The sequence below is a fragment of the Dendrobates tinctorius genome, unplaced genomic scaffold, assembly GCF_039654945.1.
Source record: "Dendrobates tinctorius isolate UK_male_01 unplaced genomic scaffold, ASM3965494v1 ptg000070l, whole genome shotgun sequence".
Lineage (NCBI taxonomy): Eukaryota > Metazoa > Chordata > Amphibia > Anura > Dendrobatidae > Dendrobates > Dendrobates tinctorius.
This window is the reverse complement of record NW_027361738.1, coordinates 29,452,176-29,468,162: the sequence shown is the minus strand read 5'-3', so window position 1 is coordinate 29,468,162 and position 15,987 is coordinate 29,452,176. Positions and strand designations below refer to the sequence as shown.

The window sequence follows — 15,987 nt, the reverse complement described above, 5'->3', positions numbered from 1 at the left end:
CAAAAGTGACACCATTCTAAAAACTGTACCCCTTAAGGTGCTCAAAACCACATTCAAGAAGTTTATTAACCCTTCAGGTGCTTCACAGTAGTTTTTGGAATTTTTAACAAAAAATGAACATTTAACTTTTTCACAAAAAATTTACTTCAGATCCATTTTTTTTGATTTTCCCAAGTGTAATGGGAGAAATTGGACCCCAAAAGATGTTGTGCAATTTGTCCTGAGTGCGCCGATACCCCATATGTGGGGGTAAACCACTGTGTGGTCGCATGGCGGAGCTTGGAAGGGAAGGAGCGCCGTTTTACTTTTTCAATGCAAAATTGGCTGGAATTAAGATCAGATTTTTGGGAGGCAGAAAGAGCAAAAAACAATTCATGAATTTCTTGTTTTTTTGGCGGGGGGGGGGGGGGGGGGTTTATACCATTCCGTGTGTGGTAAAATTGATAAGGCAGTTTTATTCTTTGGGTCAGTATGATTACAGAGACACCTCATTTATATTTTTTTTTATGTTTTGGCGCTTTTGCGGCTCGTTTTTTGCGGGACAAGATGACGTTTTAAGCGGTACCATTTTTATTTATATCCATCTTTTTGATTGCGTAATATTCCACTTTTTGTTCGGCAGTATGATGATAGATCATTTTTTTTGCCTTTTTTTAATGGTGTTCACTAAAGGGGTTAACTAGTGAGACAGTTTTATAGGTCTTGTTGTTGTGCACACGGTGATGCCAAATATGTGTACTTTTATTGTTTAGATTTTTTTCTTCATTCAAATATTTATTTAGTGATAGAATATACAGGGTGGGCCATTTATATGGATACACCTAAATAAAATGGGAGTGGTTGGTGACCCAGATCAGCGCGCTGAATTTGCAGAATGGGCAAAACAAAAATTGGAATAGGACCCTCAATTTACACAGAACATTATGTTTAGTGATGAGGCAAACTTTTTTGGGTGGGCCATTTATATGGATACACCTAAATAAAATGGGAATGGTGACTGTTTTCTTGCGTAGGGTGTCTTGCATTGAAATCTGCTGCAATGACCCGGGTACTGCGTTCACCAGACATCAACACAATTTCTATCCGCTCCTTACGTGTTAACCTCTGCGACATGTCAATAGCTGTAAACAAAGAGAACCTTGTAAATAACTCATGAAAGACTAAAGTTGCGATAAAACCAAGCACACCCTTTGTTTTTCTTGTGAAATTAGCAATAAGTTTGATGTGTCACATGACCCTCTTCCCATTGAAAAGAATAAAGTTGGAACCAAAATGGCCACCATGGTCACCACCCATCTTGAAAAGTTTTCCCCCTCGCATATACTAATGTGTCACAAGCAGGAAGTTGATATCACCAACCATTCCCATTTTATTTTGGTGTATTTATATAAATGGCTCACACTGTATATTGATTTTTTATTTTTTATTCTATTTTTAAATATTTTTTCAATTATTTAAAAATATTTTTTTAATTTTTCCTAACATTTACACTTTGTCCCACTATGGGACAATCATTTTTTGCAGGCTGATCGCTTCTATAGCATCCTGATGAAACAGCATCTGCATGCCATAGAAGCTGTCAGCGCTGCACTGTGCATGATCAACAAGTTTCCCAGCTCTGGTAACCCACCATGGCAACAATCGGGACCCCATGTTACGCTGCGGGGTCTCTGATATAAAGACAGAGAGGCTGTTAGCACTGCGTCGGCTCCCGGAATGCTGCGATCTTGTTTGATCACAGTATTTTGGGGGTTAAAGTGCCGGGAGCGTTCTGTGACCGCTCCTGGCACCTAATGCCGGGTTTCAGCTGTTAGAATCAGCTGACACCCGGCTGCGATCGGCCGCGTACTCCCCGTTAGCGCGGCCGATCTCGATGAAGTAATGATCTGTCCATGGTCAAATTGGCCCAGGGCACGTGGACGGAATATTACATCCAATGTCAGAAAGGGGTTAAACAAGGCTAAAGATCCTTCAGAGCCAACTTTAGAGTTTATTATATCTATTCTATCTATATCTGTATATAAGATTGCTTTATTAGTTTGTAAACTTGTCTTAAATTACATAGTGAATTATAGTATGTAAAAGATGATGTTAAGAATACATTGCATATGCATGTCGCACAGATGTCATACGGATACTGGGGGAGAAAACAAATTGCACACTCGCATGGCATAAGTTCAGCCATACGGATTCCACTTGTCCAACTTTTCTGAAGCAACATCAGATCAATATTTTATACAGGAGTGTGAATGAGCCCTTATACCCAGTATACAGGACAGGAGAACCCGTACTGTGCAGTGTATATATACATGGAATAAGGGCTCATGCACACAAACGTATAAATTGGGTGTGTGCTATTCGATATTTTATTTTTATCAGGTTTTTTCTTTTTATCAGATACTATTGAATGAGGAAGTGCAATATTTTTTTCCCATACTGACTCGGTATGAGAAAAAAAGCTCAATATATAAATATTACCCACTATGTTAACACCGCACTATAGCTATATACATGACACAGGACAGGATACACCTAGAATGGTGTATATACGGCTACATCACATAGGAGACGCCGAGACTGCTGTGTATACATATTACACACACAATAATGGCCTAAAGTGTTGGAACCCTTGAAATTGTTCCAGAAACTGAAGTTTTGACAAAATTGTTGGCACCCTCATCTTAATACTTGGTTGCACACCCTTTGGAAACAATAACTGCAATCAGTGGCTTCCCATAACCATCAAGAGCTTCTTACACCTCTCAACTTGAATTTTGGACCACTCTTTCATGCAAAAATCCTGACAGGGCGCAGTCCATAAAGCATAGCTTTTTGCTGAATAAAAGTATTTAGAAAACTGTTTATTATTTGTGTATTTATTTATTTTATTACATTTCTCGGAGAACCCCTTTAAGGCCAAAACCAGTTGTGCCCATAAGTCGTGAGAAGCCTATTTCATGTATAGAGCATCGGCTGTAGGTGGCTGCCGGTTATGAGGTCACGGAATGTTGTGACATCACGATGACATAGAATCAACTGCCGAACGGAACTTCTCTGAGGGTTTCAGTTAGTGGAGTGTAAGTAACATCATTTATATTAGCTCCTGATTTGTGTCCTATTATATCCCATGTGTCTGTGACTTTAGCTCCTGATTTCTGTTCTATTATATCCCATGTGTCTGTGACTCTCGCTCCTCATTTCCCTCATTCTCTAATATCTCAACTTTATTTTTTGCTAATGTTTAAACTGTGTCATCTATGTAACCGGCCTTCTCTCTTTGTATCCTCCACCATCCATGTGAACAATACAGTGCAATGTATAGATTAGGTATAATTAGGAATATAGAAATAACTGCCATTAATATTTAATTTTTACCATTTTGTAACAGTTACATAACATTTAGAGGGTCTAAGGGGTAACGTTGTCCCTTGTGGAGGCGCCAAGTTGGTGTGGGGAGGCGCCAAGTAATGCTCCTCTGGGAATTTTAATATGCAGGGTGCCTGTTCAGAGGAGGAGGACAAGAGCTCTAGCGCCACCTATTGGCGATAGCTTTGTGCTAATAAGGAGTAAAAAATCCAAAGTACTTGATTGTAAATGCAGCTTCTGGTTTGGTTTCCTATCCAAAGTCATGTGCCAAGGCTCATGAAAGGGCCGATATTGACTTTTAGGATTGCTTCCTCTAATGGGTGGCTCTAGAACTCCTGTCCTCTTCCTCTGTGAAGAGGCTATGTGCTTTATATTTAGGTGATTACATTGATAAAGTTTTGATTTAAGGTAAAGAATCTAAGAGGGTTGTACAAGATTTGAAAAATTCTGTCTCTTTTCTTCAAAAAACAGCGCCACACCTGTCTGTTGGTTGTGTCCGGTATTACAGTTCAGCTCTATTCATCTCTATGAAGCCGAGTTACAATGCCAAACACAAGCCGTGGACAGGTGCGGCACTGTTTTTAGAAGGAAGCAGTTATGTTTTTCCAGTCCTGCACAATCCCTTAAAACCCTATTTCATGGATATGGGATTGGTTGTAGGTTTTTGTCACTCCTGACAGTTACTGCTGTTACTGGGGATTAGTAATCCATGAAATGGGATGACATCACACAGTGACATCATGGTGCCTGCGGAGGGGACACTCACTAGAGGTCCGCAGTCGGGAGTAAAGTGGAAGGAAACGTATTAGCCTCTTTTTTGTGTCCTTTATTATGTTCTGATAGGTTCTCCTTTATCTATAGGTGTTAACCCTGTAATGTCAGGACATCACTTCTCCTTAATAATGGAATCGTTATGTAGTTAATCCCTGCAATTCTTTACAAATATCAAAACAGGAATGAAATACAATGTCTGCTATAATTCTTCTTTTTCTATTATTTTATAGTTTATGAGCGAGAATCTAGTGAGGAGAATGAGGTAAATGCTTACTTACCCTAAATCTGCAATTTCTCTGATACACTGGAGCCACTGGATGGCGGAGAGTCACCTTCCATGTCACCCGTAATCTCCTGCAATTCTGCTTCCCACAGGGAAACATTGCAGATCCATGTCAGAATGACCGGGTGACTCTATTACCGCCGAGCATTAGCCGAAGGGCAAGTTCAGATGTGGCAGATTTAGTGCCCATTTTTGGGAAATTCATTCATGGTGGGAGGAAATTGTGGGCCCCTTCACACGTCCATATAATACCAATACCGGAAAAAATAGTATCGGTGTCATCAGTGTTTTGGATCAGTGTACTGTCAGTGTGTCATCAGTGTATTGTCAGTGTGTCATCAGTGTAGTATCAGTGTGCCATCAGTGTACTGTCAGTGTGTCATCAGTGTAGTATCAGTGTGCCATCAGTGTACTGTCAGTGTAGTATCAGTGTACTGTCAGTGTAGTATCAGTGTACTGTCAGTGTGTCATCAGTGTACTGTCAGTGTGGAATCAGTGTACTGTCAGTGTAGTATCAGTGAGCCATCAGTGTACTATCAGTGTGTCATCAGTGTACTATCAGTATACTGTCAGTGTAGTATCAGTGAGCCATCAGTGTGTCATCCTTGAGAAAGCTCAAAGCGTTATTGTGTTATTAGAGTACACACTATTTAGAAACCAATTCTCCACCAATTGTGATATTTTACAAATTGTTAAAATATAGACTTTAATTAAATAGTATAAAAATGGAGTAATTACTCCCATATTACTCTAATTAGTGTTTTTTTGTATAAATATTTTTTCTAGTATTGCATTAAAGATTACATTTTAATGATTTGTAAAGTACCACAGTTGGCGATGACTTGGTGTCATTAGTGTGTCCCCAGTGTCACCCGAGTGCTATCAGTGTATCATCAATGATTCATCAGTGGGTCACCCGTGTGCCATCCATGTGACATCCGTTTTTTTCCAGTATGGCTTTATAAAAATCCATTCCAAAGCTTCTATACTTGCAGTGTTAAATATACACGGACGGCACATGGATCACACATGGATGCCATTCGTGTGCTATATGTGTTGTACATGGACCCATAGACTGGTATTGGCCTCTGTCATCTGTGCTGCTGGTAAAACGCGGACATATGAGCAGCCCTATAGGTTGTAATGGGTACGCGTGGATATATGTCTCCAGTACGGGTGAAAACGGCTGCCAGACGCCCTGGAGACACGTACATGTGAACAGGGGCTTACACTACGCCAGGTTTCTGACATACAACAGTTGTACATTTTAGTGACCATTGATGATCTGTTATCAGCTATGGAGCAGATACAATAATTCCTAATAGTCTTCCTTCTCTTCAGTAGGATGACGTTAGAAGAGGAGTACAAGGAGTACAAGGAGTTCCTGCATGAGCTGTATGTATATCATATAACTGGGATTATTGATCCTCCTGGACTCTCCCTGTAATGATCCACCACAGAGATGTTCCCTATGAGTCTGCATTGGTTATATTAAGGCTCAATAGTATCATTCCTCTTCCTACCATCATAGTGACTATGTATGTGTAATATTATTCATTCTGTTTTCTTTTTCTTTAATAGATGGAGAGTCAGCATAGAGCTATGGGAGGTAGAATTCGAGTATGTATCTTATTATATCTTCCACATTCATATAGGAGTAGTATGTGTCCCAATAAGGGGAGGATTCCATGGTGGTGATATCATGGCGTTACTGCTCCCACTCAGGGGCATTTACACTGTTTCCATAAGAAGGATGACATTGCTTTCAATAATAAAGAACTTAGACCCAAATTAATTCTTCATACTGTTCCTCATCCCTTTTATTCGTAGAATAACAATACGGTCAGGAGCCAATTACAGTAATGCCCCAAATTTATCCGGACTCTTGACCAACCAAATGTTGTCTTGGAGCCTGAGATTAAAGGATCATCCTTCTGTGTAGCACAATCTATGTGATGGCAGAGCTGGAGAGATTCTGGAGGTTATGTCCATGCTGTTATCTGAGGGACAGGTTATAAAGATCGTGGCCCAGATTCATCACCACCTTTGTGTCCACTTTATGTCTACTTTTGTGTGCTGGCACCTTTTTTTGTTGTTTTTTACCCTTTTCATTATTTGGACCGTTTTTAAGTCAATTTTACATGTACTCGCCTTTTTTCTAATTTTTGCTGCTTTGTGGCTGTTTTTTAACAATTCCAGATATTTTCACCTGATTTGGCACAGATTCTCTCTAGTCTCCTTCTTCCTCCCTCTGGTGTGTTTTTCAGTACTCCAAAATATGAGACCAAACATCACAAACGCAGTTCAAAAGACGAAAAAAGCCTATTTTTTACTTTGCGACAAATTCATGAATCACGCACATTATTTTGATGAATTCTGTGCCAAAACAGCAACAAATACCACAAGACATATAAGGAAAGTGACTTATAAAAAGCCGCAGATGATGAGCCAGTGTGTTATGATTCTAACCAGAGCTGTATGTTCTATTATAGGAAAAACAAATTTGGAAGAGCATCCCGCGCGCCTACCCTGGAGACCATCTTGTAAGTTGGTATTATAAACAGAGTCATATTTCTGAGCTGTTCCCTCAGATATACTATTTCCATAATCAATGTACTGTATCTACAAGGGGAAATGATGTAAGAAAGAGTTGGAAATTCATGAGGATTTCACATCCCCTCATTGTCACTGTGCCACCATCAGCAGACACAGGCACGCTCATGTATAAATACTCTTCTAACACAAAGTATCAGTGTGACCCTTCACAGCCAATCAGAATCCAGATTTCAACATCTCAATTTCCTTTAAAATGAAGAGCAGTGATCCGGTTGGTTGCTGTGAGTGTGACGAGCGTCAGCTTACGCTGAGTCGTTTTTCCTTTTAGAGTGGACCCTCTGGGCCGTGGCACCCACCTAGGGCGAGCGAACCTAGTGAGAACCTACCCCCTGTACAGGGAGTGTCAGGGGCAAGACCAAGGGGGTGAGCCACCACGGCAGCTGGACCAGACGGCCGGCTCAGGGAGACACTATTGAGTGTCTAGCAACAGGGCGAACAGGAAACGAAACATAAAGCGAAGTCACAAGATTTCATCAGCAAACGTGGTTACACATTTTAATCAGATACAAGGCAAAAACAGAGAATCAGATGCAGGGCACCAACGGTGAAACACGGCAAGGTGCGAGCAAGGGCACGCCTAAAGTTCAGACATAACACGTGCAGAAAACATACTGGAGTCCAGGGCAGGGTACGTGTTAGGGATCACACGAGTTCCTAGGAGGGATGCGTGCTAGGACACGCCAGAGTCCAAGACAAGGTGCACGCCGAGAGACACGCCAGAGTCCAAGGCAGGGTGCGTGCAAGGAGACACGCCAGGATCCAAGACAGGGTGCGATGGCATCGGACTCCGGACTACTGGCAACGACCGACAGGATCCAGGCATCAGGCTACGGAAATCAGGTCCGGACATCAGGCCGCAGTAATCTGGTTCCGGACCTCTGGCAGTGGTCGGCAGGTTTTGGGAATCCGGCAGGCAAGCCAGGGTTCAAGGCAGGGTGCGTGCTTGGAGACACACCAGGGTTTATTCAAGGACGGAGGCCTGCGCATGCAAAGGGCACGCCAGGGAAAGGTTTAAGGATGGAGGTCTGTGCGTGTAGAGGGACACGCCAGAGAAAGGTACAGAGCAGAGTCCTGCGCTTGCGAAGGAACACGCCAGGGTCAGGTTCACGGACGGAGGCCTGCGCATGCCGAGGGGCATGCCAGGGACAGAATTTAAAAGCAGAGTCCTGCGCATGCAGAGAAGCACGCCAGGGTCAGGATTCAAGACATGGTACAGACTAGGACCTGTGCGTGCTAGAGGGCACGACAGGGTACATGGCAAAACCTGCGCGTACTTTTAGAGAAGCACGGGGAGGTATGCCAAGGGCAGGCGAGGACCTGCGTGTGCTATAGAGAGCACGTAGAGCAGAGTGCAGAAACAGCGTGAAGTGCAAGTAAGCACAGAGAGCACGGCTGAGGCACTGGCTAGCTGATCGGTCTGTAGCACTAACAAGCGGGCAAGACTCCAGCGAACCCGGCTGAGGCATAGCAGGCGACACAGCTGTCACTGACCGACGAGCACGGCTGAGGCACAAGCAGGCGGGCATGCAAAGGGCACACGAAGCAACAAAGCAAGGCAAAGCAAGAATCAAGACAAGGCTAGGCGATAAACAAGGCAAGACAGGGTGCGGAACATAGGCAGAAACAGAGCCAGGTCAGAGCAAGAACAGAGCTAGCAGCGGAGCGTAGGCCGAAGCCCAGAGCCGGGCCAAGGCAGAGCCTTGGGACTAGCGTGGAAATGTGCAAGAGAGCACGATAGGACAGAGTCTAGCAACGGAGCGTAGGCCGAAGCCCAGAGCCAGGTCATGGCAGAGCCTTGAGACTAGACATGGAAATGTGCAAGAGAGCACCAAAGGGCAGAGTACGGAAAACCAGGCAGAGACAAGAAACATGAGAAGTACTACAAGGCTCAAAATAGCAAAGACCAGACATGGCAAAACAGGCTAAAGCAGAGAACAGCGGAGGTACTACAAGGCAAGGCAAGGACAAACATGGCACGAGAGACAACACAAGACATGGCACGAGACAGGAGTCAGAGTACAAGCACAGAGCGTGTGCAGAGACGCACGACAGAGCAAAGTGTAGGGGCACAGAATACAGGAGCGACCCAGCAGGCCAAGCAGCCATGCAGGGAAGCTACACGATACTCAGGCCCTGACCATAGGGAGGGGCGGTCTGATATAGCACCAGTACTTCCGGGTCAGGACCTGGGAGGAACTTTGTGTTCAGATCCTTCAGGATCTTAGAGAGCATCGCTAGAACAGCCTGGGTAGAACCATAGAGGAGGTCACATGATCAGAGGTTTCCAGGAATACAGCAGATTGCAGAATCAGAGCAGGGCTGGAACATAGAAGTCACATGATTAGGTGTTCCAGGAATACAGCGGATTGCAGAACCAAACAGAGATGGATGGTTACCCAGCAATAGCCATGAGTTAAGGCGCGCGTGCACATTGCTCCAGGCATCTTGCGGCATGACAGACATGGCGGACAGTAACACGGACACTTTTTCTTAGAGTGATTTTTACGGATCATGCCTGGGAGTTTTATGAAACCATTTATGTCCTCCATACACAGTCTACTATAAATTGCAGCCTTCATTCTGCTAATAGTTGGCAACTGGAGGATAACAGTGACGATGGATAGAAATTCAGAAGTTTTTAGAGAAATTTCTCATATAAAATGAGTAATTGTAAAAACAATGGCAGTTTACGAGAATTGCTAAATAATGTCTATGTTATATATCCAATAGTGAGGAAGAGGAGGAGGAAGAAGAGAAGGAGGATGACGAGGAGGAGGAGGAGGATGACGAGGAGGAGGAGAAGGAGGATGACGAGGAGGAGGAGGAGAAGAATGAGGATGACGAGGAGGAGGAGGAGGAGGAGGAGGATGACGAGGAGATGGAGGATGACGAGGAGAAGGAGGATGACGAGCAGAAGGAAGAGGACGAGGAGAAGGAGGAGGAGAAGGAGGATGACGAGGAGGAGGAGGAGAAGGAGGATGACGAGGATGACGAAGAGGAGGAGGAGGATGAGGATGACGAGGAGGAGGATGACGACGAGGAGGAGGAGGAGGAGAAGGAGGATGACGAGGAGAAGGAGTCGGAGTCGGAGAAGGAGAAGGAGGATGACGAGGAGGAGGAGGAGAAGGAGGATGACGAGGATGACGAAGAGGAGGAGGAGGAGAAGGAGGATGAGGAGGATGACGAGGAGGAGGAGAAGGAGGATGACGAGGAGGAGGAGGAGAAGGAGGATGACGAGGAGGAGGATGATGACGAGGAGGAGGAGAAGGAGGATGACGAGAAGGAGGAGGAGAAGGAGGATGACGAGGAGGAGGAGGAGAAGGAGGATGACGAGGATGACGAAGAGGAGGAGAAGGAGGATGACGAGGAGGAGAAGGAGTCGGAGGAGGAAAAGGAGAAGGAGGATGACGAGGAGGAGGAGGAGAAGGAGGATGACGAGGAGGAGGAGGAGAAGGAGGATGACAAGGAGGAGGATGATGACGAGGAGGAGGAGAAGGAGGATGACGAGGATGACGAGAAGGAGGAGGAGAAGGAGGATGACGAGGAGGAGGAGGAGAAGGAGGATGACGAGGATGACGAAGAGGAGGAGAAGGAGGAGGAGGAGGAAAAGGAGAAGGAGGATGACGAGGAGGAGGAGGAGAAGGAGGATGACGAAGAGGAGGAGAAGGAGGAGGAGGAGAAGGAGGATGAGGAGGATGATGAGGAGAAGGAGGATGATGAGGAGGAGGATGATGAAGAGGAGGAGGAGGAGAAGGAGGATGACGAGAAGGAGGAGGAGGAGGAAAAGGAGGAAGAAGAGGTGGATAAGTTTAATGCCACATCAGAATGCAGCAATGAGGATATCAGCTTGTAAGTAGACAGATAGTGAGATTATAATGTATTCGCCAACACTCCCAGAACATCTCCGAGTCTCCTGGAAAAAAATGTACTCAAGAATACATGGATAGCAGTTATATCCAGTCAGATAACTTTATCCATAGGCTTCCTAAGCATTAATTCTTGGCAGGTTGTTAAAAATGGGGGGATCCCATTCCATATTTTTTAATTATTTTTTTAAATGCCGTTGGGACCCCTCTATTGTTGATAACCAGCTTTGCTAAAGCTGACAGCTAAATGTTGCAGCTCGCAGCTGTCAGTTTTACCATACTGGTAATCAAAAATAGAAAGACTTCACGTCATTTTTTTAAAAAAATTGTATTTATTTATAGTGCAGGCACTGACTGATGAATACTCCCATCAACGACACCTGACCTTGCTGTTATTAGCGGCAGCAGGCTTGGCTGCTGGGAATAGTACTCTCTAATCAGCCGACGCCTCTATGAACAGAGGTAAACTTTCATAGCTGGTGTTGGAAACCGCAGCTCTCTAACTGATCACAGACAGTGTTTGCTGTGCTGTGCTGCAAATGACAGCATGGCAAACAATGGGTGTTCGGGCATACCATGCATCTGAATGGGGTCTAGGTTCGGTTTCGGGTACTGTTCTGGTACCCAAACCAAGCTTTTTTTTTAACCGTTTGGCATAACACGCAGGACCCAAACATCCAGAGGTTCACCCATCACTAATTGTGACATTATCATATAGACATTACACAGGACAATATCACTGTATAAATTCTCATAGACTGATCAGAATGATGATGTGAATTGTATGAGTCTCAATTTGTTTGTTTGGATTTTTTAAGACACAAACATAAATGGTGGAAGCCAAAATGCTATAGAAGAAAGAACCAGACCACTGTCAAAAACATGTAAGTATTTAACCCTTCCCACCAATGGATGTGCCCTTATGTCCTAAACGCTGTCTTCTAGATGCAAAATTATACAATGCATTGTCCTGGTAGTTACACAGGCAGATCAGTCCGCTTGCAAGTGCATCTGAACTGTATTCAATGAGCTAATAATTAGCAATCTATATGATGTGGTGAAGTATATGAGACAGGGCATACATTATGTTTATTATCTGTATCCCTATGATGCTAGGATTTGTTCCTGATTATTATATTGATATATTTATTTGTGATCACTTTTTCTTTCTCTACAGCAGCAAAAGTGATAGAGAAACAGAGAGACGTCCAACAAAGTAAGGAAAAGCTTCCCCCATTGTTGTATGTGACATGTTGTTACACTAAGGCCCATAATATGGGTAGATATACTTTGTGTCTTCCCTTTATACTATATTGTACAGTATATTTTTAATGGAAGATACCAACACCTTCCCTTCCTTTCTTCTCCATTCTATACAGCTGGCTCCTCCGAGCTTTTACCTGCTGCTTCAGCAGAGCGGGAACACAATAAATAAAACGTAAGTATAATTTTTTTATTGAAAGATTTACAAACTCTAAGCGGTATTATCAGTTTGCTATATATAGAAAAAGAAAGAGGGGAGACCCAAAGCGCAATAGGGTCTTATCCCACGTATCACAAAGATGAAACACCAAGAAAACTGCTCACCTGGTGCAGGTGAATACAGGCATGTAAAGATGGCGGCTGCCGCAGATCCACAGGTCGATCCACGACCTTATGAAGAGATATGCTTAGTAGGAAGTGTGGATTATCTCCGCGCTGCCGCAATAGATTAATTCCAGAAATTATTGAAATATTCCAGTGGCTTATTCAACGCATTTCGGTGTTCCAATGACCCCTTCGTCAGGAAATACCACATACAATATGAAGAGACAAGGTGCTTGCAAGGTTTAAGCACATGCTAAATTCAAAAAATGGCGCCTAACGATCAAATGACGCATGATGTCAGAGTTCATGGTTGACAAAAGGTTAACACGTCTTTATCGGTATAGAATTAAACATATACATTAAGGATCCCTTTCTTAATCATCAATTCATTTCTGTTCACAGATTAACGGGTAACAACTAAAAAATTATTTAAAGAAAAAAGTAAAGAAATGAGTGGATCCCAGCTTTCTTCAAAAAAGAAGATATGGAAGAGAACCTGCGGAGCAGAAACACATAAAAATCATTTTTATTATTAATAAATATTTTAAACATCTAAGTGAACTGTGTCCATTAATAATTATGAATATAAAGTGAGCGTTTTTACCATGTAAAATAAATCAATTTCCCAGTACAAACAAAATAAAAATGAGGAAGACAATATAAAAAGGGAGGGGGATTTTTTCTGTTCGAAGCTCTAGAGCAGGGGTCCCCAACCACCTGTCCGCGGCCCAGCACCGGTCCGTTGCGGTGCTCTTGCCGGTCCGCGGACTGCTGTGGTGTAGCAGCTGATACCCTGTCATCCCTATCGGCGCAGCAGCGTCTTCCAGCGCTGATCGGTCACGTGCTACCGCTCATTTAAGGTCATGAATATGGACGCCACTCATCTCCCATAGGGGTGGCGTCCATATTCATAGACCTTAATGAGCGGTAGCACATGACCGCTCCTCACAGGAAGAAGCTGTAGTGCCGCGAGATGCAGGGATGCGCAGCGACGGGAAGGAAGTTCAGCGACAGCGACGTGAGGGGTAAGTATGATGGGGGAGCCCAGCCATACATACCCGGTTGGGAGCAAAGCCATAAATACCTGGCAGGGAGAGTGGGAGCGGAGCCATAAATACCTGGGAGGGAGAGTGGGAGCGAAGCCATAAATACCTGGGAGGGAGAGTGGGAGCGGAGCCATATATACAAGGGAGGGAGAGTGGGAGCGGAGCCATATATACAAGGGAGGGAGAGTGGGAGCGGAGCCATATATACAAGGGAGGGAGAGTGGGAGCGGAGCCATATATACAAGGGAGGGAGAGTGGGAGCGGAGCCATATATACAAGGGAGGGAGAGTGGGAGCGGAGCCATATATACAAGGGAGGGAGAGTGGGAGCGGAGCCATATATACAAGGGAGGGAGAGTGGGAGCGGAGCCATATATACAAGGGAGGGAGAGTGGGAGCGGAGTCATAAATACATGGGAGGGAAAGTGGGAGCGAAGACATAAATACTTGGGAGGGAGAGTGGGAGCGGAGCCATGTATACATGGGAGGGAGAGTGGGAGCGGAGCCATAAATACCTGGGAGGGAGAGTGGGAGCGGAGCCATAAATACATGGGAGGGAAAGTGGGAGCGGAGCCATAAATACTTGGGAGGGAGAGTGGGAGCGGAGCCATAAATACCTGGGAGGGAGAGTGGGAGCGGAGCCATAAATACCTGGGAGGGAGAGTGGGAGTGGAGCCATAAGTACCTGGGAGGGAGAGTGGGAGTGGAGCCATAAGTACCTGGGAGGGAGAGTGGGAGCGGAGCCATTTATACATGGGAGGGAGAGTGGGAGCGGAGCCATTTATACATGGGAGGGAGAGTGGGAGCGGAGCCATAAATACCTGGGAGGGAGAGTGGGAGCGGAGCCATAAATACCTGGGAGGGAGAGTGGGAGCGAAGCCATAAATACATGGGAGGGAAAGTGGGAGCGGAGCCATAAATGCCTGGGAGGGAGAGTGGGAGCGGAGCCATAAATACATGAGAGGGAGAGTGGGAGCGAAGCCATAAATACATGGGAGGGAGCCATAAATACAAGGGAGGGAGAGTGGGAACGGAGCCATAAATACATGGGAGGGAGGCATAAATACAAGGGAGGGAGAGTGGGAGCGAAGCCATAAATACATGGGAGGGAGGCATAAATACAAGGGAGGGAGAGTGGGAGCGGAGCCATAAATACATGGGAGGGAGAGTGGGAGCAGAGCCATAAATACAAGGGTACAATTTTTCTTAAGTGCTCAATGCTCCATTTCCTTGTAGGTTCCAATCATCATTAGCAGTGACGGTCATCAGTAGAAGTAGCCCAGTGCTCCCACTGAAACAGAGAAACAAGCCAGGTGCTCCCACTCATTCAAAACCTATGGTGAGTTGAGTCACATTATAAATGTTATAATTAAATGATAAGTATGCACTGCTAAACTACAACCGCATCCATAGCCCCACCCCCTTATGACCAAAGCCCCGCCCCTGTCACACCTCCATCCCAGCCCTGCCGGGCCATGGAAGAATGGTCTTGCTTGAAGCCGGTCCCTGGTGCAAAAAAGGTTGGGGACCACTGCTCTAGAGCAGGGTTCCCCAACTCCAGTCCTCAAGGCCCACCAACAGATCATGTTTTCAGGATTTCCTTTGTATTGCACAGGTGAAGCAATTATCACCTGGGCAATACTAAGGAAATCCTGAAAACATGATCTGTCGGTGGGCCTTGAGGACTGGAGGTGGGGAACCCTGCTCTAGGGTGAGGGAAAGTCGCAAGACATCGCAAACTCCCAGACTGGGGCCGATATTATGCCGAGATCATATCCAAGGAGAAACCCATCATCACTTATTGTTGAAAAAAGTCATAATTAAAAAGTATAAATAATATGCGTGTGAGTATACAAAGATGGATTTGTCAGAGAGAAAAGACATCGCTGTCGACGTACTGACCTGCAGATATTTATAACTGTGAAAGCATTTCAAAAGAGAAAACTTATTCTTTAAAAACAATAAAAAATTATATATATGATGTCATAGTAAAGGACTATCAGTAATTAGTAGACAAAAAATGAATCTATATCTAAGGTTACATTCAAAAAAGCAAATTTTATAGAAGAGAAGGATAATTCAATATTATAACTGAGAGTTTCGTAAGAGATAATTTTGATATATAGAAAGGGAATATGAAAACATAAATTATACCATTCAGCCATTTGTAATAAAGGGGAATATTTTAAAAGAGGATATTGTAGATTATTATAGAAAGGATCAGTTTTTTGGGTAAAAATAACCTTTTAAAGGGGAAGAGGAGACTGTCAGTTCAAAAAATAGGCGTCAGAAGGAATATATCCATTTGAACGCCGAAGAAGAAAGCCAGGACCCATCGCTCAGAAGAACCACCGCAAGTTCGCGTCCAGGACAAAGACACCAGCAGTAATTAATATACAGTCAAAAATAGCATAAAATAAGATACAATACGAATCCAATGGTCCTCCTAC

General features: G+C 44.3%; 1 protein-coding gene and 1 long non-coding RNA gene across 2 annotated transcripts; both read left to right on the top strand.

Moving 5' to 3' along the window:
• The first annotated feature begins 3,928 nt into the window (after window positions 1–3,928).
• LOC141095497 (uncharacterized) lies at window positions 3,929–6,044 on the top strand. Its single transcript, XR_012233402.1, has 2 exons — window positions 3,929–4,402; window positions 5,765–6,044. It is a non-coding gene; the product is annotated as an uncharacterized lncRNA (long non-coding RNA).
• Window positions 6,045–9,942: 3,898 nt separating this feature from the next.
• On the top strand, window positions 9,943–13,048 carry LOC141095865 (uncharacterized). Its single transcript, XM_073582245.1, has 6 exons — window positions 9,943–9,949; window positions 10,189–10,888; window positions 11,724–11,789; window positions 12,083–12,121; window positions 12,285–12,343; window positions 12,895–13,048. The coding sequence occupies exons 1-5, from the start codon at window positions 9,943–9,945 to the stop codon at window positions 12,334–12,336; spliced, it is 864 nt and encodes a 287-aa protein (XP_073438346.1). The 3' UTR covers window positions 12,337–12,343; window positions 12,895–13,048.
• Window positions 13,049–15,987: the final 2,939 nt, after the last annotated feature.